Below are 24,712 nucleotides of genomic sequence, written 5' to 3' on the forward strand. Positions count from 1 at the left end.
GGATGATACTTGAGAGGATTTGAGTTCTAGACTTGAAAATGTGAAAAAGTGATTAAAATGGCTAAGTGCCATATTTATACCCTTGGGGTTTACGACCGTAAACTCCATGTTTAGGCCGTAAACTCCAAACTCTTGGAGTTTTGGGACTTTATTGTTGCACAATAAACCCTAGGGCATCCTCTCTCCTGTTATCTCCTGAAGTACTAGGCTTTAGAACACTCAAACTGACTCTACACAGCTCAAAAGTTAGCAGAAACTGTTCTGACTTCTATTGAAGTGAATGGTTGGACATAATAGAAATTTCGGGTTGTCACATTAACCACAATAACTCTTCTATGGTTAAATAAAGCTATAATCTTTGGACTCCCTGGACCTCACAAGGTCCAGATCTAAAGTCTAGGCCTCAAGAGAGACCTTATGCATACAAAGTCCCAACAATGGTGGAAGAAACCCTAATCTTCCATATTTACAAGATCTAAGCAAAATAACAAGAAAGGTGCAAGCTTTTACCTCTTACTCAAGCCCTTGCACGAAGTTACACCCGATCCACTGATTCTCTAGCTCCCTTGATGGGTGATCTGCTCTTCTCCTCAAGAGATGCACTAGTTTACTCCAAGTTTTAGCTTCTAAGACTCTCATGGCTCTCTATACACGTTTAGGGTTTGCTCTTAAGGAAGGGTAGCCGCAAATAAGGCTATAAGTTCCTTTAAATAGGTCCCAAACCCGGAAAATTAGGGTTTCTCTGCCTAGCACCTACTCGACTAGTCAGCTCTCTGACTCGTCGAGTCCAATCATTAATCCCACGTGGACACTCGCCTCTACTCAATGAGTTGGACTCACAACTCGTCGAGTCACTCCATAAATCTCAATATTAATCACACAATAATATACCTGAAAGTCCGGATGTTACAGTATGATAAACTCCTGGCTGCAAATTTTTCTTGCACAGAGACATTTGAAAACCTACATCAGCCCTCTAATAAAGGACTGTTGGTACCCATATAATTGACAGAAATATTTTAAGAAGGAAAATTATCATTATTAATTTTAAAATTCACAACTTCTTCATCAAATTCCATTGAAAGTGTACCGGCAAAAACATCAAATTTCGTTCTAGAAGTTTTCATAAAAGGCCTTCCTAAAATAATCGAGTTTTTGTCAGACACATCAACATTCCCCATGTCCAATATATAAAAATCAGCAGGAAAAATCAGATTATCCACTTGGACAAGAACATCCTCCAGTACACCTTTTGGGTGTACTGTCGAGTGGTCAGCCAACTGTATAATTGTCCCGGTCTTTTTTAAAGTTCTCATTTTTAATTTTTCAAAAACAGAATAGGGAAGGACATTAACTGAAGCTCCTAAATCAAGCATGGCTTTTGAAAAATCAAGGTTCCCTAATTTACAAGTAACTGAGAAAATCCCCGGATCCTTGCACTTTGGAGGCAAACCTTTTTGTAAAATTAAAGAAATATCTTTGCCAGCTTTTACAATCTCATTAAATTTCATTTTTTTCTTTGAGACACATAAATTTTTCAGAAATTTAGCATAGCGAGGGATATGTTGGATAACATCTAAAAGTGGGATATCTACCTCAACCTTGTGAAAAATTTCCATAATATCTTCATCATCTCTTTCGCGTTTCGTATTCTTCGGTCTTGATGGGGATGGAGGTAAGAGCTTATATTCTTTCAGATTCGGCTTCACTGTTGTTGGAGTTTCTTTTTCTTCCAGCTTTTCAAATTCTTCTTCTACCAACACCTCTTCAAACTATTCAGTTTCAACTTCGTTTTCTGTCCCTTCCACATCTCCTTCTTCCACCAGAACTTCTTCAAATTCTTCCTTAGCCTTGTTTTCTGGTTCAGATATGCTTGGGCCTTCATAAGACTTCGCACTTCTCAAGGAAATAACACTCAAATTGTGCTTCAGGGTGTTTTCTGTGTGCCCTGGTAACTTACCTTGAAACTCCAGATGACCCACAGAAGTGGCAAGTTGAGACACCTGTTGTTCCAGATTCTTGATACTGGCTATGGTTTCTGTCTAAAATGCTTGGGTGCTCATGGCAAGACTCTTCACTATATATTCTAAGGCCACGTTGGAACTACTGGGTTGAAGATTGATTCTTGTAATTCGGATTCTGGAAGTTGGGCTGGTAATGAGAATTCTACTGAAAGCCCGATTGCTGATAATTTTGTTGCTGATGGAATCCGGGTGGGATCTGATATTGTTGTTTCTACTGAAAATTATTCTGATAATTGTTCTAATAGCCTCCAATAGCTTTTATTGTAGCTGTATCCTCTTGCAGTAACGGAAACATATCTGTTGGATGTTCCGTCTTCAAACAGATACCACATGGTTTCTTTGCAACTGGATTTTCTTTCGTCAGGAGCAGAACAACCTTTGTTAGTTCAAATATCTGAGACTCCAAATGAGCATTGCTGACTTCCTTGACTCCCCTTGGCTGATCTGGATACCACTCGTCTTCATTTTCGGAATGTTTAGACTCGATCGCCAGCTTTTCGATAAGCTCTCTGATTTCATTTGGTGTCATATCACCCAAGGAACCACCACTGGAAGAATTTATCAGGCGCCTCTCCATGGGAGTTAGAACATCACAAAAACAATTATAAAGTTGATAATCGTTGATACCATGTTGTGGGCACCAAACCAGAACCTTCTTGAACCTTTCCCAGTAAGTGTGTAAAGCTTTTCTTTTTCCTTGTTTGATCCCAATGATTTCTCTCCTGAGACTGGAAACTCGCATTTCTAGAAAGTATTTATCTAAAAATAGCTTCGCAAGCTCTATCCAAGTGGCAATGGAACCAGATGGGAGTTCATATAATCATTCCCTAGCGGAATCTTGAAGCGAAAAAGTGGAATGCCCAAAGCTTGATCTGGTCTTCTGTGACAACATGTGACTTCATTCCTGAACAAAGCACATGAAATTCCTTCAGGAATTTATGTGGGTCTTCATTTTCTAGACCTCAGAATGTGGGAAAAAGATGTACCAACCCAGATTTCAACTCAAAGTTATGGGCTTCTGGAAACGTAATGCAAAGGGGCTGTTGGTTGACCTCTTGAGCAGCCCACTATCTAAGAGTCTTTTCTGCTTCGTCTCCACTCATGTATGATTCTTTAGATTCAGATTCTGAAGAATCTTTGGTTCAGATCTGAGTGAGGGTGGTGGAGAGTATGTTTTATAAGGGCTACTTTGAGGAGAAGATGGGGGTACTTTTGGAAAAAAGGATCTAGTTCGTTCCACAAGGGAGTGGCTTGTGGTGTGGTGGTTCTGGAGGTACAGAAGATGATGAAACAAAAAGACTAGATGATTGTTTCTTTCTTGCTGCTTCTTTCTTCAGTTTCCTTGCAGTTTTCTCGAGTTCTGGATCAAAATCTAGATGTATACGTGAATGAAAATTTATTGGCATAAAACTATTAGAAAGCACCGTATCCCGACAACAGCGTCAATTTGTTAACGCGCTGTCGTGCGCATATTAAGCAAATAAATTTATCACTGTTGGTTGCACTAAAAATATAGCACAGTGAAGCAGGGTCGAATCCTCAAGGACACATCCTAAAAGTCAATGCCTTTATGCATCAGGCACATCTAGTCAAGAAACAAAATATAAAAAGGGGTTTTAGTTATAAACTAAAAACTAAAAATGCAGTGATATTAAATTAAACGAAAATCAATAATAAAAATGATTTCAGTTCTGCTGCGACTTTCCTAATCATGCAACTAGCCCAGATCTGATTATTTGAGATGCATTCTATTTAAGCCGGTACTGAGAAAAACTAACAAGCTTTAGTATAATCTCTTTTACCTAAATTAATTAATCAAAATAAGCTCTTTGAATTAACCCTAGCTTTTTACTGTTAAATTAAACAAGCTTTTAATTAAATCTGAAAAATTACATTAAATTCTATGTAAAATTCCCAGCAATATCTAATACTTCTCACAAGCCCGGAAGCGTAAATATATGATTTTTCAGTTTATAATAAAGTCAAATCCCAAACACGAAACCGATTTATTACTGGTTACTTATTACCAGTTAATTAGAACAATTACAGATTTTATTAACTAATTAACCGGAATTATAAAACCCTAATTAGGTGATCAGACTAACAAGAATTAAAATTAAACATAAATTAAGAACAAAAATTTAAGAATCTAGATAAAAAGACAAATCAAAAGTCAGATCTAATGATTAATCAGATGAAAAGTACTAGTCTAATGTAGAACTGAAAACTAGGGTTTTAGCCAGAAATGGCTAAAATCTGATAAAAACTACTAGAATTAAACATTAAACAGCTAATCTTACTAATCTAATTAAAGGAGATGATCCACAGTCTTCAGATCTTCAGAAATCGTTGAAATCGGAGAAGAAACACCTCCAAAATCGTCTTTTTCGTCGTCTGGAGCCTTGGGAGTCGACTATGGTACTAATTCCCTTTATTGGAATGTTATGTGGGTCTATTTATACGACCAGCAGGAAAAATGGCAATACATGCGATCGCATGGGAAAAGGTTGCGATCTCATATATTCATTTTCTTTTTCGAGATGAATTTTTGGCACTAAAAAACCTCGAAGACAAGTTGCAAGCAATACATGCGATCGCATGGGACAAGAGTTGTGATTGCATGTTTTGCCTACGTCGTCCAAATTTCGTCTAGTTTTCAGAACATTTTGAATCTCGTCAATCGGAGTTACGGTTCATGAGATATGGTCAAAATACTGACAGGGGGTCAAAGCTGTCAGCAACATCCTTTAGCTTCAGATTGTAGAATCTATCTTTGTGTGATCAATTCGATCGAATGTTTCTTGACGAAAATATCTTCCAAGCATTCCTTAGAATCCTTCATATTTCCAAGCTACACTTTAAACTTCAAACGTGCATCCAACTGCTCCCAAAGCACTGCTCCACTCGTACTATCTGAAATTGACATAAGAAACATGAGCAGTACGAGAATTCTAACAAAAGACATGAGTTGAACATCATTTAAACAGCTGACATGCAAATGTGCAAAATATGATGCTAAATGATGATGAAAACTACCCTAAAAGATGCTTAAAATGGCATCTAACAATGTTCCCGATCCAAAAATTGTTTCGGATGATCCTCCTCCAATGTTTACTGGCGAAGAAACTCCGAAGCCTTCCTCCGACGAAGACCATTATGATGTTGTAATGTTTGATGTTGACAACACATTTGTTGGTGCTATTTCGATCCTCACAACTTTCAAGTCATTACAGAAGACCACCTCTTCCAAACTAGCATATGATTTCGACATTTTCTCCTCCTCCTCCTCGGAAGAAGAAGAAATAAATGTTGATGCCAACACTCCAGGTAATCAAGGCAACGAAACCGAAACCAATCCAGCTGATAATCCTATGCCTTCCGAAACACAAGATGATAATGATGGTGATGATAATGATTAAATGTCTGAGAGGTCTACCTCTAACACATGATCTTCGGATGAAAACATTACAGATCCTTTTGCCTTGTTAGAACTCCAAGACAACGTTGCTAGTGTTATTGTTGGGCTTATAGTGTTGCGTCATGGGCTCGATCCTTAGTCCAATTTTGATTGCCGGTTTGGGCCTGTCCAACCGTGCATGTTTTTCTCTAGGGTTTAGTATTTAAGCTGCATGCATGCAGTCTTTGAGAAAATAGACGCTTTGCTTTTTATTCTTTTTGAGTATTGTAAACCCTAGGTCGCCTGTACAGTGGAAGTTCTTCATAGAGCTCTGCTGAGGCGTGACTATATTTGAATCATAAGCATATTGTTGATTCTGTTATTGTGTTTGTTTTGTTTGATCTTTATCTTTTACCTGTGAAAGATCTAATCGATCTGAGTTTAATTCCCAGCCTGATCCCAAGAAGCAGAAAAAGCCCGCTCGGAGACTCATACTCCAATCTTCAAGTGATTCAGAATCAGAGTATGTCCCTCCCAAACACACATCTGCTCCTCCTTCAGAATCTGAAAGCGAAAGCTCTGACGAGGAGGCTTCGGGTCGTGGTAATACCCCGCCTCGCTCTCCTAACCCCGAAATTCCAGTTCGCTCCCTCCCTCCTTCTCCTCCACCCGTTTCTGTCCCAGTATCCATCCCTCCTATCTTTCCCATCTCTACATCTCAACCATCTAACACTACTTCCATCCCTAATCCAATCTTTACCAACACTACGACTACCACCACTACTACACAGGCTCATTCTTCAGCTCCTATCCCCCCTGTTACCACTGAACCTCCTGTCACAACCAAACCCTTATCACCTACCCCATCTACTGACACCACCCCTGTTCTTGGCGGTGAGGACTTGGAATTTGATTCCACCTATTTCAGTCCTTACCGTGTCCAGAGTGATGAAGATGAAGATGCGCCTGTAACCAAGCGTCATCTCAAAGCAGTCAATGATAAACTTGATCAACTTCTTTCCTCTTCTTCCTCTGGGGCTTATTCAGATGCTGCTCTCAAAGTATTATTTTCTTCTGTTGTACAAGAACATGGCGCATCCCTTTCTGCTGCGGCCAAGGCTATCGACGCCTCCACTTCTCAGTGTCAAAAGGCCTCGCTTGCAGTCGAGTCCTCCTCTAACGAATTCAGAGAGGCGACCGCAAAAGTCGAAAAACTAATTTCCGAGGCTAACCTATTTCTAGATTCATTGCAGGCTGCTGCTCAAAAGAATGCTAAGACAGTAAATGATTCGGTTGCAAATCTTCAGCGTTCTCTAGCCACCGAACGAGCTAATCTTGAAGTTGCCCGAAAAGCCATTGAAGCTGCAAATGTCAATCTGCACAATAAAGTCAATGATCGCTTAACTCAACTGGAGGCAGAATTGGCAGTTGAAAATCGAGTCATGGATGAAATCAACAAGCGAACCTCTCAACTGAAAATCCAGAATCTCAAACTTCGCATTGCAACAGCTGAACTCAATGACTTGAAGTCTGAGAGGGAAGTTATTCGAGGCTCCGCTGCTGATGTTCACTCCATCTTACTTCACCTCCTTGAAGCCCATGATCCTATCATCACCATCACCACTCGTAGGAATTTGGCTGATAAACTTCGACCTGTCCTGGCCATTCTTAGTCGTATTGAGGGTGTTCCGGTGCCTGGTGTCCAACCGAAACAAGGGGGAGAGAAAAAGAAGGTTAATGAAGCTTCGGTCAGTGATAGATGCAAGAAGAAGAAGAAGAAAATTGGTGACGATGATGATATTGATGATGATATTGAAGATATTTTTAAACCAGATCCCTCTAATCCTTTTCAGAAAACAAAGGCATCTGATAAGGAACTTGAAGAAAAACTGATGAAGGAATCGTTAGAGCTTGAAAAAGAGCTTAAAGAAAAAGAGCTCCTGGAAAAGAAGAAGTCCATTTTTCCTGTGTGGACTCTTGATTCGCTTCAAAAGTGTGCTATCGATGAACCTTGTGCACTGTGGCTTGAGCCTGTGATGTCGTTTGGGCTTGAAAACTCCAAGGATGCACAGTTTGACATGCCGATCACGCGAAAGGCATTCATCTTTCACTGCTTTAACTCAACTGTTTCTATTCCCTCTCCAGACCCGAAGGTTGATCGGGATCTTTTGGAGTTCTATCTGGAGTTTGCTCAGCCACAGCACCTGACATGGAGCTTACAGAAGATTACTACTGTCAAGGTTCTGAAGCCTTACTCAGCAGGGAAGTTTGTCAATGTGAAATTCAAAGTGACTCGAGGCTCTGAAGGCTCGGTTCATAACTTCACCCTCGCTGATCTACCGAACCTCAATCCCCACGACTGGATACTTCTCAACAACATCCTGATGTCAAATCCACAGGAGTACCAGCCGATCATTGACCATATCAAGCGAATGCTTGTATGCTACATTCATGAAGTGGCGAAAATGGACCAAGAGATCGCCGCTGCCATTCACAAGCGTCCAACGATCAAACCTTCCGGCAGAATGGGCGATGTGAATGTTATGGTCAAGGGTAGAATCGACCCACAGTCTCACACAGTAATGTTTGTCAGAGGCGAAAAGCAAAAATGTATCTTCGCTCTGTGTGATAAGCACTTATTCTCAACTGCTTGCTTGGAACATATCTTGGAGATTATCCACAAGTGCAATCAGAATTCTACAGCTGATAAGAAGTTGTTTACTGACATGCTACGATGGTACATTCAGTTTCGGCAAACACTTCTTGCAGTCATCCCTCGGCTGTTCAAGGTTGTCAAGACTGTGAAGCCTACTCAAAGAAATTGATCTCTCGCCTCATTCGACGTAAAGGGGGAGATTGTTGGGCTTATAGTGTTGCGTCATGGGCTCGGTCCTTAGTCCAATTTTGATTGCCGGTTTGGGCCTGTCCAACCGTGCATGTTTTTCTCTAGGGTTTAGTATTTAAGCTGCATGCATGCAGTCTTTGAGAAAATAGACGCTTTGCTTTTTATTCTTTTTGAGTATTATAAACCCTAGCTCGCCTCTACAGTGGAAGTTCTTCATAGAGCTCTGCTGAGGCGTGACTATATTTGAATCATAAGCATATTGTTGATTCTGTTATTGTGTTTGTTTTGTTTGATCTTTATCTTTTACCTGTGAAAGATCTAATCGATCTGAGTTTAATTCTCATCAGTTATATCCAATGTTGACTCTCTCGACAAGTCTATAGCTCAAGATGACTCCAAGATCGATCAGAAGGTTACCAGACTCGAGTCCAATCTTGAACTAATTCTTAAATCTCTCTCCGAGATCAAAGAAGTTGGCCCCTCGGAACTCGATCGATCAAATCAACTCGAACAGCTCATTTCCCTCCGATTCAAGCATACTCTGGAAGAAGTTGAACAAAAATACAATGACAACCTTGATCATCATATCTCCACCACCACCACCACTATGCTCAAGATTCATGATGAAATGATCAGTGCGACAAACTAAATTATTAAACAAACTCATGTTTGTCATGAAAAGAAAATCCAAAGGCTGGAGAATGAGATTCGGAAAAGGACGAGATGAACTTGATTAGGCAACAGGTACTCATTAAGCTGCTCCAAGCATGCTGGAATATAGTTGATGTTTCGAACAACAAGTTTGACGAAATGCCCTCAATTTTTGGTTCGTTGTTTGACCATCTAAAAGCTCAAGCCCCCACCGTCGAAGCCTACGACTCAGAGAGTGTTCGAATGCTTAACTGACCTTCAGGCTAATGTTAGACTTGCATCAGATGTTGGGCCTTCCAATGCAAGAGGGGGAGAAGGAGCTAGTCAGAGAGAAAAAACAATCCAATGGAAGACCGTATCAAAATTTTTGATCAGAGATGAATCGACTGATGATGTCTCTCTCGAGGTTGAAATCACTGAACCTCTTGAGAAAGGTGATGAAGAAGATGAAGGCCTAATTGAAAATGTTGTTTTAGGACTTCAAGATATCAGGGAACAACCAATGAAGGTTCTCTCAGAAGAAGATAAGAGGATATGGTCCGTTGTCTCTTGGCCATAATCCTTGGTAGAAGTGCTCAAGCGAAGTCATGAAATGGTGAAGCTCAAAACCAAACTAACGGTTGATGCCTTCTGAGCTACACAATACATGCTCCCACCAATCCATGCTCTGAGAATAGTTTAGGTCGATGAAGGTTCTCCAACCCAGAAACCTGATGATCTCCTTGAAGAGCCCCTGGTTCCTCCTCCACAATAATTCATCATCTCTGAAACAGTTCAACAAATCATCGCTGACCTAAACGATCCTCCTCAAGACAAAGAAAAGAAGACTGCTACTGAACCATACAACCCAGTGAGGACTTTCAAAAAGTCTGAGGGCCGGTCTCAAGAACAAATATATCAAGCATTGGAAGAAAGCATTAGGATTCAAGAGCTGAAAGACAATCGAATCTGATGCTTGGAATATCTCTTCTTTTCCGAGAAGGAGTTATTCATGATATTGATTTTGTTCCCTTCATGTACTATGATCTTCCAACGCAGTATGTTGAACAAATTGATCTTCCAATCTCTCATCACGGTAAATTCTACATCAAGTACGCTCCTCTTCATACGAATGATGATCCTCAAATAATCATTAGGACAGAGCATGAGAGATTTAAAACCTTCTACTCCATTAACGCACATCCTCAAAAAGAAGTGTGGTCTCGGAAGCGGATTACAAAGATCGTTGGTTTCGACAACAACGTTTAGAGCAAATTCGATCTCAATTGTATGTTGTACAGATAATATTTCTCTCAGAATAAAAAAGCAACCCTCACTCTTACAGATGCCGAATTTCCTATCAATCAACCCCAATGACATTCTTACCATTGTTGCTCACCTCCGAGATCGCCAAACTAATCACTTAAGCATTGGAGCTTACAGTGCTGCAATCAATTTTTTGAAGGACTACGTTGCAGAATTCTGCAGGTCCGACATTGAGACTGCTCACCTATTCGGAACAGAAAGTTTTTTGGCAAAAATCACTTATGAACTGCCTGAAGCTCAAATCTTGGCAGAAGGACCCATTGAAGAACCAGAAATCGGATACGTCTATCTAAAAAATAAGACCAACTGAAAAAATTCTTTAGAGTTCTTGAAAAAAACCTAGTTTCTTCAAAGATCCTTCGGAAGTTCATCTCTAACGCTGCAAAAAGTGATGCTCCTGAGCATGTGAAGAAGAAGTTCATCGAACACCTAAAATGGTACTTGGAAGTCCGAAGCTGGCTACAAACTGCTTACCTTTTTGTGTCTGATGAAGCTCACTGAGTTGATTGATTACTAAGTTCACTTAGGGGTAGATTGTTAATGCATAAAAGTGAACCTCTAGCAATCTGAGCCAAACCAGATTCGAAGTCAACCTCAGTCCGAGATGTGAAGAGTTCCGAAGTTTATCTTCATCCGAGATGGAGACATTTCCAAGAAATCTGAAGTTAGTCTTTTGATGTGATAGAGTCTGTACATGCATAAATGCTTTTTGTTTTTTTGTTGAGTGAACAATTATTAGGACCAAATAAGTAAATCTTTTATGTGTCAGATTTGTCAAACACTTAGTTTTACCTAGTCCATAGAATGCTCTCCGTTTGTACTGTGTCTCTCATTTACTATCTAAGGAGATGATGTTTCATGGATTGTAAGCAAGAAATAACATTATTCTTTTCACATCAATTACAAATTCTCTTTCAAGTCAAATCTCTTTCACTATCATTCTTCTTGTTCTTTAATTGTCTTTACTTTGCTCATACTCATTTTACTATACTTAAAATATTTTGTTGAACACTTTGTTGAATATCATCTTCTAGTCTTGATTGGTTTACCAGACTTGACTGGATCAATATATTAGCAGTAAACATTGATCTTAAAAGTTAATTGAAGGTTTGAGTTTTCAAACCTTGTCCGCGCACTGAATCTTGTACTCACACTCTTAATCCGAGACTGGTTTTGATCTGAAGCCCAACTATTTTGTCTTGTATTGGGTGCAGAAGACTTTTAATCTGAATATTTACTTTTTGACCTTTTGACAAAGTTTGAGTTTGGGTCAAAGTTTAGGTTTGGCTTGTAGACTGAGTTTTGCTCTTTTTGGTACCTAGGTGCTTCGTAAGACCGACCTTTACATTTATTCATGTGTGGTTGTGTTTTCCTAGATTTCATGTCAGGCGAGTTTTCTCGTTATACCATGTAGGATACTAGGTGTCATGGTATGCTACATTGTCTTTGTGACTTTGCATGAAAGACTAAGGTAAGATCATAACACCTGTATAAAAGACTATGTTTGGATCATAACACCTATATGAAAGACTATGGTTGGATCATAACACTGGTATGAAAGACTATGGTTGGATGATAGAAGGAAAGACTGCAATTGGACTGTAGCAACGAAAGTAAGTATAAGACTATGGTTGGATCATAGGATGCACATGGGTATGTGGTATTTTGGCGAACTCGCTAAGCTTTATGCTTACTATTTTAAGTTTAAAATGTTTCTATTTGTTCTGGCAACAAAGCGAAGGGTGCAACTTGATTTTATCGCATCCATGGACATGTTTTGGCGACTTCCTCACTTTTGATTTTCACTATGTTATCATTACTATGATTTTAATGATGGTTTGTGATGTGCAATTTATATACTACCTTGTTTTAAATTTATAATCCTAACCTACTTAACTAACTCATTGCACTTAGGTAGTGTACCTAGTTAAATTTAAAGAATAGTTTAGGTTAGTTGGGTATCAAAATCAGGGAACAAATTTAGCTAATAAAATAATTACTAAACATTAATCTAAAAACAATAAGTAAAGAAGGGATTATATCTGATTTTGCAAGTTCATATTAACTTAAAACTAAATACTCAACTAAAAACGATTGTAAACAAGATTAAGAATACACTTCCGTTTAGCTTCGAATCCCGCTTTTTCTATGTGTAGTTTCTAAGTATGGATTTATTCAGTTGGCTACCAATTAAATATAACTAGCAGTCTTGATCCGATCTCCTAATACATTCACCAATCATGAACTACTATGTAACGCTCATACACAAGAAAACACATAATTGATTATTAATGCTAATTGGGCTATGTAAGATATATCTAGATATTCATCTATGATCAACACAAATTACCAAACACAATTATGATTCAAATTTATGTTCTCCAACACAGTTAAAGTTGTTACCTTTATTACTTAATCTAAGATGTGATCAATCCTAGCTCTAGCAATTTAATGATCATAAACTAGTAGGTAAACATGTTCATGCAATTCAATTGGTCATTAAACACATGCATTAACCAACTTCATAAAATCCAAATATAATAAACTAGCACATATTATTAGGGTTCATCTACACTAAACAAAAGCCTAATGAATAGTTACTCATAGCAATAAATAAGTACACAATGGCATAAGAATTCGACATACTTAATCTAATGCAACCCGAATGTGATTTGTAATCTTCAAATCTTCAATATTCAAACGTTCTCTTCCTAAAGGTTGTTTTTTGCAGATCTCTGACCTCTAAAATCGATTATCTCTCCAGAAAATCATATCCAACCTCCTAAAGTTGATATGTGAAGGAGTACTTATAGTTTCCATAAAATCGTGTCTCACGTCGTGAGAATTAAGGTCTCACCTCGTGAGATCAGTGTAATTCGTGCTTGACAAGGAAACTCCGTCATCGCATAATCATCTTCTAGAACTTTACTCCTCATGATGTAAGACTATAATGCTCACCTCGTGAGCCTCTATGCTGCATACATGGTCGAGATTTTTCCATTCTCCATGCCTCCATACTCTAGAGCCATGTCGTGGGACTTGTATTTTCATGGTTTTTCTTCCTTTTAAGCTCCATTAAGCTCCCAGCTTCAGCTCCAGTCTTTCCAGGTTCCATTATTTGTCAGTTTTGGTCTCTTTCCTTCAAAAATGTCCTATTTTGGTGCAAAATGTAATTCAACTCAATAAGTACCAAATATTTTTTCTTTTAACTAAAATATAGCTTAAAATTTATTAAAATAATGCCTAAATATATGTATAAATATATCAATATCAGTTTGTCAAACTTGCACAAATGGTTACTTATCGATATTTTGGGAATGAAAATTTGGATGATTATCTTTAACTAAAAATGAAAATTTTGGCTTGAAATTTTAGACATTACAAGTTGGTATCAAAGCCTTTGTTTGAGGGATTTGGGCTAACACTGGGTGTGTCTGAACTCAACTGAGGACTGAGAGATTTTTATTAAAATATTTTCTAAAAAGTTTCTATAAAAGAGAAAAAGGATGTGATGCATGCAATCAGGCAAAGCTCAAGTAAGAAATTCCTAAAATATCCATACATGTTTGATATGTTAAATATCATATAAATATGATATACATGCTAGAAGTTAGGCTAAAGATCTACTCAAGGTTGCATGCTATGATGCTTGCTTAGGAGAGATTACATCTTATGCATGTTATATGTCGACTTTATGCTTGTTAAGATTTTTTCTAATGTTGATGAATTATCGAATGAATGCTTTAGGGTTGTACATGATTACGACTAGATAGCCTTAGAGTTTTTGATCCAGACTTATTTCCTGTTCTTTTCTAATGAAGGCCTTATGATGGATACATTTATTCAAACGTCTATCTTATCTTTGGTTATGCACGAATTGCATTCATGATATGAATTATCGATGTTTAGCAAAGACCCTTATGGAACGCGAGTAGAATGGGGGATCCTAGGAAGAACCTTAGTGTATGAGTACGCTAGTATGGTAGGACACAACGTAGAATCTTTGGGATGATCCTTGGTGCATGTATGGATAAGTTTGAAGTTAGTGTGGGCACATACCATCAGAAACACATTATCTGAACTTGAATTAGGGAGAATCACAAGGATTATTATGGGCTAGTAGTGGGGAATAGTATGGGATAATAATATGATATTTTTTTTAATATTTATGTTGTATTTTCATAATGGTAATGACTCATGAGGGAGGTGGTTCTAGTTCTAGTTCCAGCTCTGGTACTAGAATATGTGACGCTGAGTTGGACGAAATGATCGCTATAGAGGTTTCGAGGGTCATTTTGGAGGATATGTCAGCTATATTCGACACGATCAAGGATGAGATGGTAGTGATAATGGATGAGCGGTTTCAGACCAGTAAGGCCAACTTGGAGGCCAGTCGACCCAGGTATCGTGAGGTCACTTTCTGTGAGTTTCGTGCTTGTGGAGCTCCCAAATTTATGGGGAATAAGGAGCCAATCATCGGTATGAGATGGATCACGGATGTTGAGAACGCTTTTCTGATGAGTTTTTGCCCGAATGTGTAACATCCCAAATATCATGACCAAAATTTTTGTTTTTAATTAAGTAACTTATAAAATTGTTTACTGAAAAACATCATCGGATCATATCATTTCATAAAACCATAGTCACGTGTCTCAAACCATATCATAAAATAGTAACAATGTCAGAGTACAATCCCATGAATCTCATAATGCGGAAATCCTGTGTATGTGATGCGCTGCTACTGTACCGGCTCCTTCCCCTTCGATGAAGAGGTACCTGAAAACAAAACTGAAAACTGTAAGCACAAAGCTTAGTGAGTTCCCCCATTATACCATATACCATATAACAAACAAACTACCAGGCAATTCTGGGGTGAATGACCTACCCATGTCAAGCCATTCTGGGGTGCTCGACCTACCCTGCCAGACAACTCTGGGGTGCCTGACCTACCCATGTCAAGCCATTCTAGGGTGCTCAACCTAGCCTCCGGTTTATCTGAACCGGCTACGGTGACTATTTCACCCCTACTACTACTACCATATAATAACATAGCATAAACATACTTCTAGGCAATTCTGGGGTGCCCGAGTTACCCTGCGGTCCTTACGACCGTGACACGGGGACTATTCCCCCTACTACCACTATCACCTAACATCATATCATGCTAGCACATAAAGCATATCAGGCAGCAGCAAACCTAGATAATTATCACAAAGACAATCATCTAACAAACAACTCCTACTAGTGGGCCGACATTATGGCCGTAGACCCACTTCTACTGGAAGGTAACTCACCTCAATGTCGTGCAGTAACTAAACTATCCTCGGTGCTGGGATCAACTCTCCTCAAACTCCTACACATAACAACCTTCCTTAATTACCATTTCATCCTGAAACCCTTTCAAGGGTCAGCTCAGGTCAAAGTCAAAGTCAAGATCAACACCCTGGTCAAATTCAACATCTCGTTGACTCAACTCGCTGGGTAGGTCCACCAACTCGTCGAGTTCCATAATCCACAAAAAACTGGAACTCCGATCCTACTCGTCGAGTCTTTCAAGAACTCGTAGAGCAGAATCAGGACCTTTTTGCTCTTGGCTCGTTGAGCTCGTCCATGAACTCATCGAATCCTTCTTCATACAAGTTGAAGTGATTATCCCTTGACTCGCCGAGTTCTTCCTTGAACTCGTTGAGTTCTTCTTCATATAAGTTGGGACATTGCCTTCAACTCGCCAAGTTCATCCTTGAACTCATCGAGTTCTTTGATCTTCAAGTCCATATTCACGTCCATCTTGTTGAGTCCTCTTGTAGACTCAACCAGATTGATCAAAAACAGAAAAGGTTGGGGAACCATGACCCGACTCGTCGAGTCCTATGAGCGACTCGCCGAGCCCCCAAAGTCCAAGTCTACCAAGTCGATTTTAGTCGGGCTTAATGCATCCAGAATATAGATCTGACCTCCTAGGATCGATATAGCACGTAAAGTTACAATCTTTACGTGCATGCATGGGTTAACTAGCTCATAAGGACCCAAAATGAAGTCTACATGGTGCATGGGACTCCCATGGCCATAAAGTTGGCACCTTTATGCCATGGGAACCCTTAAAGGTTCAAGATCTGAAGTACAACTCCATGGATGCTCACAAACCCGAATATGACTTCACTAAGACTTAGAAAAGGTAGAAAATAGCCCTAAATGGAGATCTAAGAAATGAATAGTCAAGGTATAAGCTTTATACCTCAAATGAGCTGGAAATGTGCCAAAAACTCTAGATCTACTTGCTTTCTCTTGATCTCCCAAGCCTCCTCCTTCTTCTCAAGCTTCAAAAACACACAAATGGCACAAAAGGGCTCAAGAACACTCAATATTCGATTAGGGTTTCGTGAAGAGAGTCTGAGGGTGATGGAGGCTGGAGTGGAGACACTATAGGTTGTTTAAATAGGGTGCAAACCCTCAAATTTATGGTTTCATCCAGACAGGTCTACTCGTCGAGTCGTGGCTTCCGACTCGGAGAGTAGACTCTTCCACCCGCGTCCAATCATTCGCATCTACACGACGAGTTGAGCCTCCAACTCGTCGAGTCCCTGTCTAAATATGGAAAAACTTATAAAAAAATATGTACCGGGAACCGGGCGTTACAAATCTCCCCCACTTATTTTAGACTTCGTCCTCGAAGTCTGCTGCTGCATCTGGAAAAAGCTCGGGGTAGTGCTCCCTCATCTCGTCCTACAGCTCCCTAGTCCATTCTGAGCCCTTGCGGTGCTGCCATTGCAACTTCACCAGCTCGATCGTCTTGTTTCTCAGATCCTTCGACTTCCTGTCGAGGATAGCTACTGGTCGCTCAATGTAGTTCAGGCTATCATACACCTGAATATCCTCTAGATGCACCACTGCAAAGTCGTCTACCAGGCACTTCCGCAGCTGGGAGACGTGAAAGGTACTATGAAACTGACTAAGCTTGGCTGGCAAATCCAGCCTATATGCCACCTTGCGCACCCGGGCAGCAACCCTGAAAGGACCGATGTACCTGGGGCCTAACTTTCCCCGCTTCCTGAATCGAATGACACCTTTCCAAGGTGACACCTTCAAGAGAATTATATCCCCGACCTGGAACTCCAGGTCCGAACGGCGGTCGTCGGCATAACTTTTCTGCCGACTCTGAGCAGTCTGAAGCCTGCTCCGGACCTGTTGGATCCTCTCCGTCGTCTTGAGTACCACTTCGATACTCCCCATGACTCTCTGCCCAACCTCACCTCAGCAAATCGGGGTCCTGCACTTTCTCCCGTACAACATCTCGAAGGGAGGACAGTCGATGCTCGCGTGGTAGCTATTTTTGTAGGAAAACTCTGCCAAGGTAAGGTAGGTATCCCAACTACCATCAAAGTCTAAAACGCATGCCCGCAGCATATCCTCCAAATTCTGGATGGTCCGCTCGCTCTGACCATCCGTCTGCGGGTGAAAAGCGGTGCTAAAGTGCAGACGAGTACCCAACTCGTCATGGAATTTCTTCCAGAATCTGGAAGTGAATCGCACGTCTCGATCAGAAATCATGGAAAGTGGCACTCCGTGTCGAGCTACTACCTCTCGGATGTAGATATCGTCCAGCTTCTCGGCCGAGATGCTATCCTGGATCGGTATGAAATGGGCACTCTTGGTCAACCAATCCACGATGACCCAAATCGAATCCACTCCCCGTGCGGTCCTGGGAAGCTTTGTGATGAAATCCATAGTAATATCTTCCCATTTCCACATAGGTATATCCAATGGTTGCGTCTTGCCGTGAGGCCTCTGGTGCTTGTCCTTGACCATCCTGCAGGCCAGGCATCTCTCGACGTAGCAGGCTACATCCCGCTTCATGCAGGGCCACCAATAATCAGGACGAAGATCTCTGTACATCTTCGTCGCCCCGGGATGAATCGAGAATCTAGATTTGTGCGCCTCCTCCATCAAAACCTAGCGCACCCCTCAATGATATGGAACCCACACTCTACGGTGTAGTGTCAACAACCCACAGCTACTATAGTCGAAGGAGGAAACCTGACCCACAATACACTCGCTATTCCGATGTTCGTCTTTCATAGCCTCCTGCTGGGCCTTTCGGATCTTCTCCAACAGTGGAGTCACTACTGTGATCTGCAAGCAAATGTCTCTGATCGGGGCTGCCTTGTGGCTAAGAGCATCGGCCATAATATTGGCCTTCCCCGGGTGGTAGAGGATCTCACAGTCGTAATGCTTCACCACATCTAGCCGCCGACGCTGCCTCATGTTCAGATTCGGCTGATCCATGAGGTACCTTAGACTCTTGTGATCCGTGTAAATGGTACAACGGACCCCATAGAGGTAATGTCGCCAAATATTAAGAGCGATGACGACCGCCCCCAACTCCAAATCATGCGTCGGGTAGTTCGCCTCGTGAGGCTTCAGCTGCCTCGAGGCGTAGGCGATGACGTGCCCTCTCTGCATCAGTATTGTGCCCAAACCCGATATAGACGCATCGCAGTACACTACGAAATCCTCCATGCCCTCTGTCTCAATGTCTCAAACGCTGCTCGTTGCTCAGGCCCGCAGTGAAAGACCACGACCTTCTTCGTTAACCAGGTCAAGGGTACGACTATCTTAGAGAAGTCCTGAATGAATCTCCGGTAATAGTCTGCCAATCCCAGGAAACTCTGAATCTCAGATGGATACTTCGGAACCTCCTATCTCATCATGGCTTCCACTTCGGCTGGGTCAACTAAAATACCGTTCTGGTTGACAAGGTGCCCAAGAAACTGCACCTCGCGCAACCAGAACTCACACTTGGAGAAATTGGCGTACAAGCTCTCCCTCCACAAGGTATCCAACACCTCTCGCAAGTGCTCCTCGTGCTCCTCTTGCGTCTTGGAATAAACCAAGATGTCATCAATGAAAAATATCACAGACCGATCCAACATCGGTCTACATACGCGGTTCATGAGATCCATGAACGCGGTAGGAGCATTGGTGAGCCCGAAGGGCATCACCACGAACTCATAGTGGCCATAGCGAGTCCGAAACACAGTCTTCTGCACATCCTCGTCTCTGACCCTCATCTGATGGTAGCTTGAATGTAAATCTATCTTGGAAAACCAAGATGCCCCCTGTAGCTGTTTGAAGAGATCATCAATCCTCGGGAGTGGGTAACGGTTCTTCACCGTTACCTTGTTCAGATCCCTGTAATCTATACACATCCGATATGACCCGTCCTTCTTCTTCACAAATAGGATCGGGGCTCCCCAGGGCGAACTGCTAGGTCTAATGAATCCCTTGTCTAACAGCTCCTGCAGCTGTGTAGACAACTCCTGCATCTCAGGAGGAGCCAACCGATATGGTGCCTTGGCTATCGGAGCCGTACCGGGGACCAGGTCGATCCGGAACTCCACCTGCCTCTCCAGAGGTATCCAGGCAGCTCCTCTAGGAATACGTCTGGGTACTCTCGAACCACTGGCACATCACTCACGGTCGCCTTACTCGCTTCCCGGGTATCCATAACGTAGGCGACATACCCTACGCAACCCTGCAGAAGGTAGCGCCTAGCCCTCGCTGCTGAGCATAAAGCTGGTCCACGCTGTAGCCTCTCGTCCTGAATCACCAGCTCTCCCCCACTTAGGGTCCTGACCCGTACCAACTGATGCGCACAATCGATCACTGCCCCATTAGGGCTCAACCAGTCCATGCCTATGATAACCTTGTTCCCACATAACGAAATGAGAACTAAGTCTACTAGGTAACGCTCCTCATACAGTCTCAAAACACAATCTCTGAAAACCTTTGATGCCCATACTGATCGGTCATCAGCAATCTCGACTTCTAAAGGGCAATCCAACATGCCCGAAGACTCAGGGAACCTCTTGCTAAGTGCAAGAGAGACAAATGATCGTGTAGCCCCCAAGTCGAATAACACCTGAACTGGGATGTCGTTCACATGGAATGATCCTAAACATAACACATAAACATAGCACACAAATATCATAACCAACATGAAATAAGAGTTAGGGAGAAGAAAACATACCCGTCACCACATCAGGTGCAACACACGCCTCCTCGACGATCAGCTGGAAGGCTCGGCTCCTCACTACCGGAGCATCTGTCTTGCCCTGCCGGCCATCCGTAATCCGTAGGGTCGCTGGAGCTGGCGCTGCTGCTGTCAATCTAGGGCAGTTGGTCTTTTATGGCCCTTCTGATTAAAATGAAAGCAAATCAGGTCTGATGTCTGGAAAGTGGGAGTAGGGGCAGTACAATCCCTGCCCAAGTGCCCAGTCTTGCCGCACTTGTAGCAGCCCGATGGTCCCAATCTACAAACCCCCTCATGCGGCCTGCCGCATTTCCTACAGCGGATCTGGCCCGGCTGGCCCTTCTACCTAGTGTTTAATCCCTTGGGTTTCTTCCCCGAAACCCCAGTACCCTGCTCCGTCTCCGCCTTCCTCTTCCGGATTTGCTCAATGTCAATCTCCCTCTCCCTCGCCCTCGCAATCATGTCATCCAATGTTCGGCATGCCGAGTAGCCGACATGTTTCTAAATGTCAGCTCTCAACATGTCGTGATAGTGGGTCTTCCGCATCTCCTCATCCCCTGCATACTAAGGTACCAATAAGGCCCTCTCTTTGAACTTGGCGGTAATCTCCGCCACTAACTCCGTCGTCTGCCTCATATCAAGAAACTCTCTGGCCAGCTGCTGAAGCTCCTCAGCTGCTGCAAACTCAGCCCTAAACCTGGTCACAAAGTCTGACAAAGTCATAGCCTCAATGGCTGGGGCTCCCAAATAATCACTGACCGCCTCCTACCAATCTCGAGCTCGGTCCCTCAAACAACCTGCAGCATACCGGACCTTTGACCCCTCAAGGCAAAAGCTCGTCAACTGAGCAGACTCCATGTCTGCGAGCCACCTCCTGGCAACAATGGGGTCCTTCACCCCGTGGAAGTCTGGAGCACCACATCCCCTGAAGTCCTTGAAGGAGAGTGTGCATGTCCCTGACTGAGTGGCAACCATGTCACTCCGAAATGCCCTGAAGCGATCCTCCATCAGCCCGATAATCCCTTCCTTGATCGACCCGAAAATCACAGGTGTCGACTCAAGGATGCCTCTCGTGATCTCAGAAGCAATGAACTCACGTAGGCTCTCGTCAACTGGCTCGACACCCGATACCGAACCTGATCCTGAACCTGATCCTGACCCTGAACCTCCCCCTACGTGTCGCGTAATCACCACTATTCTGAAACAAAACACATAATCGCCAGGGTCATACATAAGCTCGAGAGGTCTCACATACTACAAGTTCCCTGGTTCCATCTCGGCCCTCCTTGAATCGAGTACGTATCCTATACTTTCAGTAGTACGGGCCCATACTACCTTCCACATCTATCCATACTTTCCTCAAGGATTTCCTTGACTTTACCAAGTCCCTTTTACTGCTATTGTTTACTGCACTAATCTCATCCTAGGCTTACCCTAGGGTAACTCACGACCTACTCCCTGCCATCATCTACATAAGTGATTCACGCCACCTTTACCTAACTAGCTTGCGAATACCATTACATATCACTAAGACCAAATAAATCTTAGAATGAAATTTCCTACCCTACAACGGTTAGAGTCAAACAAGAGCTGCACAATAGGGCTAGACCTAACCTTCTGAAATTATTTAGTCCTCGCAATATGTAACTTAATGTATTCGCTTACTAGTTAGCTAAAGATAACTAGAACTCATAAAAGCACAAAGCAAGCAACATTCGAGCATTGAGTAACCATACCAATCATATCCTATGCAGGTCATCGTATTACTGACTAATCAGTTCTAGCATGTAACTCAATAAGCACATATAGTAGACACATAAGGCATCTCCCTAGATCCTTAGCCCTAATCTAGCATGCAATTCTCATACAAAGACAATAGGCATATAAGGCATCATTCCTAGATCCTTAGCCCTAATCTAGCATGCGGTTCTCATAATCATATCATAACATAACATGTATGGGTATCTTAGGGAAAACTTACTTGATCTCGGCCGGTTGCACGCATCATACACCTTGTTCTTTCTCAAAACTCCTTATTTTAATTTAAAAAAAAACTATTTTCTTGCAAAAATCTTTCAAACCCGCGATTTGAGTCCAGACACCCCCGAAGGTGTGTCTGAATCCCTCAAACCAAGGCTCTGATACCAACTTGTAACATCCCAAAATTCATGACCAAAAATTTTGTTTTTAATAAAGTAACTTATAAAACTGTTTACTGAAAAACATCATCGAATCATATCATTTCATAAAACCATAGTCACATGTCTCAAACCATATCATAAAATAGTAACAATGTCAAAGTACAATCCCATGAATCTCATAATGCGGAAATCCTGGGTGTGTGATGCGCATCTACCGTGCCGGCTCCTTCCCATTCGATGAGGAGGTACCTGAAAACAAAACTGAAAATTGTAAGCACAAAGCTTAGTGAGTTCCCCCATCATACCACATACCATATAACAAACATACTGCCAGGAAATTCTGGGGTGCCTGACCTACCCATGTCAAGCCATTCTGGGGTGCTCGACCTACCCTGCCAGACAATTCTGGGGTGCTCGACCTTCCCTGGCAGACAATTCTGGGGTGCCTGACCTACCAATGTCAAGCCATTCTGGGGTGCTCGACCTGCTCTCCGGTTTATCTGAACCGGCTACGAGGACTATTTAACCGCTACTACTACTACCATATAATAACATAGCATAAACATACTGCCAGGCAATTCTGGGGTGCCTGGCCTACCCTGCGGTCCTTACGATCGTGACACGGGGACTATACCCCCTACTACCACCATCACCTAACATCATATCATGCTAGCACATAAAGCATATCAGGTAGTAGCAAACCTAGATAATTATCACAAAGACAATCATCTAACAAACAACTCCTACTAGTGGGCCGATATTATGCTCGTAGACCCACTTCTACTGGAAGGTAACTCACCTCAATGACGTGCAGTAACTGAACTGTCCTCGGTGTTGGGATCAACTCCCCTTGAACTCCTACACATAACAACCTTCCTTAATTACCATTTCATACTCGTAACCGTTTTAAGGGTCAACTCAAGTCAAAGTCAAAGTCAAGGTCAACACCCTGGTCAAAGTCAACTTTTGGTCAACGTCAACATCTGGTTGAATCAACTCGCCGAGTTGGTCCACCAACTCGTCGAGTTCCATAATCCACAAAATACTGGAATTTCGATCCTACTCGTCGAGTCTTTTAAGAACTCGTCGAGTTCTCCTTCATACAGAATCGGGACCTTTTTGCTCTTGACTCGTCGAGCTCGTCCATGAACTCGTCGAGTCCTTCTTCATAAAAGTTGAAGTGTTTAGCCCTTGACTCGCCGAGTTCTTCCTTGAACTCGTTGAGTTCTTCTTCATATAAGTTGGGACATTGCCTTGAATTCGTCGAGTTCTTTGATCTTCAAGTCCATATTCACGTTCATCTTGTTGAGTCCTCTTCTAGACTCAACCAGATCGATCAGAAACATAAAAGGGTGGGGAACCATGACCCGACTCGCCAAGTCCTATGAGCGACTCGCCGAGTCCCCTAAAGTCCAAGTCTACCAAGTCGATTTTAGTTGGGATTAATGCATCCAGAACATAGATCTGACCTCCTAGGATCGATATAGCACGTAAAGTTACAAACTTTACATGCATGCATGGGTTAACTAGCTCATAAGGACCCAAAATGAAGTCTACAGGGTGCATGGGACTCCCATGGCCATAAAGTTGGCAACTTTATGCCATGGGAACCCTTAAAGGTTCACGATCCGAAGTACAACTCCGTGGATGCTCACAAACCCGAATATGGCTTCACTAAGACTTAGAAAAGGTAGAAAATAGCCCTAAATGGAGATCTAAGAGATGAATAGTCAAGGTATCAACTTTATACCTCAACTGAGTTGGAAATGTGCCAAAACCTTTGGATCTAATTGCTTTCTCTTGATCTCCCAAGCCTCCACCTTCTTCTCAAGCTTCAAAAACACATAAATGGCACAAAAGGGCTCAAGAACACTCAATATTCGATTAGGGTTTCGTGAAGAGAGTCTGAGGGTGATGGAGGTGGGAGTGGAGATCCTATAAGTTGTTTAAATAGGGTGGATACCATCAAATTTTAGGGTTTCATCCAGACAGGTCTACTCGTCGAGTTAGGGCTTCCGACTCAGCGAGTAGACTCTTCCACCCACGTCTAATCATTCACATCTACTCGACGAGTTGAGCCTCCAACTCGTCGAGTCCCTGTGTAAATATGCAAAAAATTATAATCAAAATACGTACCGGGAACTGGGTGTTATAGAATGGGGTGAAGGTTAGATCCATAGCATGTCTTCTGCAGGAGGGAGCTAGAGACTGGTGGGACGAAGAGGTCCGGGTTGTTGGACGGAGGCTATTGAGGCTATGACTTGGGAGGATTTTGTCACCAGGCTCATGGTATAGTATGTACCCGCTATTGAGGTGCAA

The 24,712-nt window shown here is 42.1% G+C and overlaps 1 protein-coding gene across 1 annotated transcript; it reads right to left on the reverse strand.

Moving 5' to 3' along the window:
• Positions 1–1,019: 1,019 nt before the first annotated feature.
• LOC145130697 (uncharacterized) lies at positions 1,020–2,766 on the reverse strand. The gene is made up of 2 exons (XM_079065462.1): positions 2,271–2,766; positions 1,020–1,753 (listed from the first exon to the last, which is right to left on the reverse strand). The coding sequence occupies exons 1-2, from the start codon at positions 2,764–2,766 to the stop codon at positions 1,020–1,022; spliced, it is 1,230 nt and encodes a 409-aa protein (XP_078921588.1).
• Positions 2,767–24,712: the final 21,946 nt, after the last annotated feature.

This window comes from Lactuca virosa, chromosome 8, assembly GCF_052849685.1.
Source record: "Lactuca virosa cultivar CGN04683 chromosome 8, Lactuca_virosa_CGN04683_v6, whole genome shotgun sequence".
Lineage (NCBI taxonomy): Eukaryota > Viridiplantae > Streptophyta > Magnoliopsida > Asterales > Asteraceae > Lactuca > Lactuca virosa.

What these genes read in the sequence shown, in the direction of transcription:
- LOC145130697 (XM_079065462.1), bottom strand. Translation starts at nt 2,766, where the DNA reads ATGCGAGTTTCCAGTCTCAGGAGAGAAATCATTGGGATCAAACAAGGA. An exon ending in TACAATAAAAGCTATTGGAG is followed by an intron (nt 1,754 to 2,270) that starts GCTATTAGAACA and finishes AGGTGTTGGTAG; the next exon opens with AAGAAGAATTTGAAAAGCTG.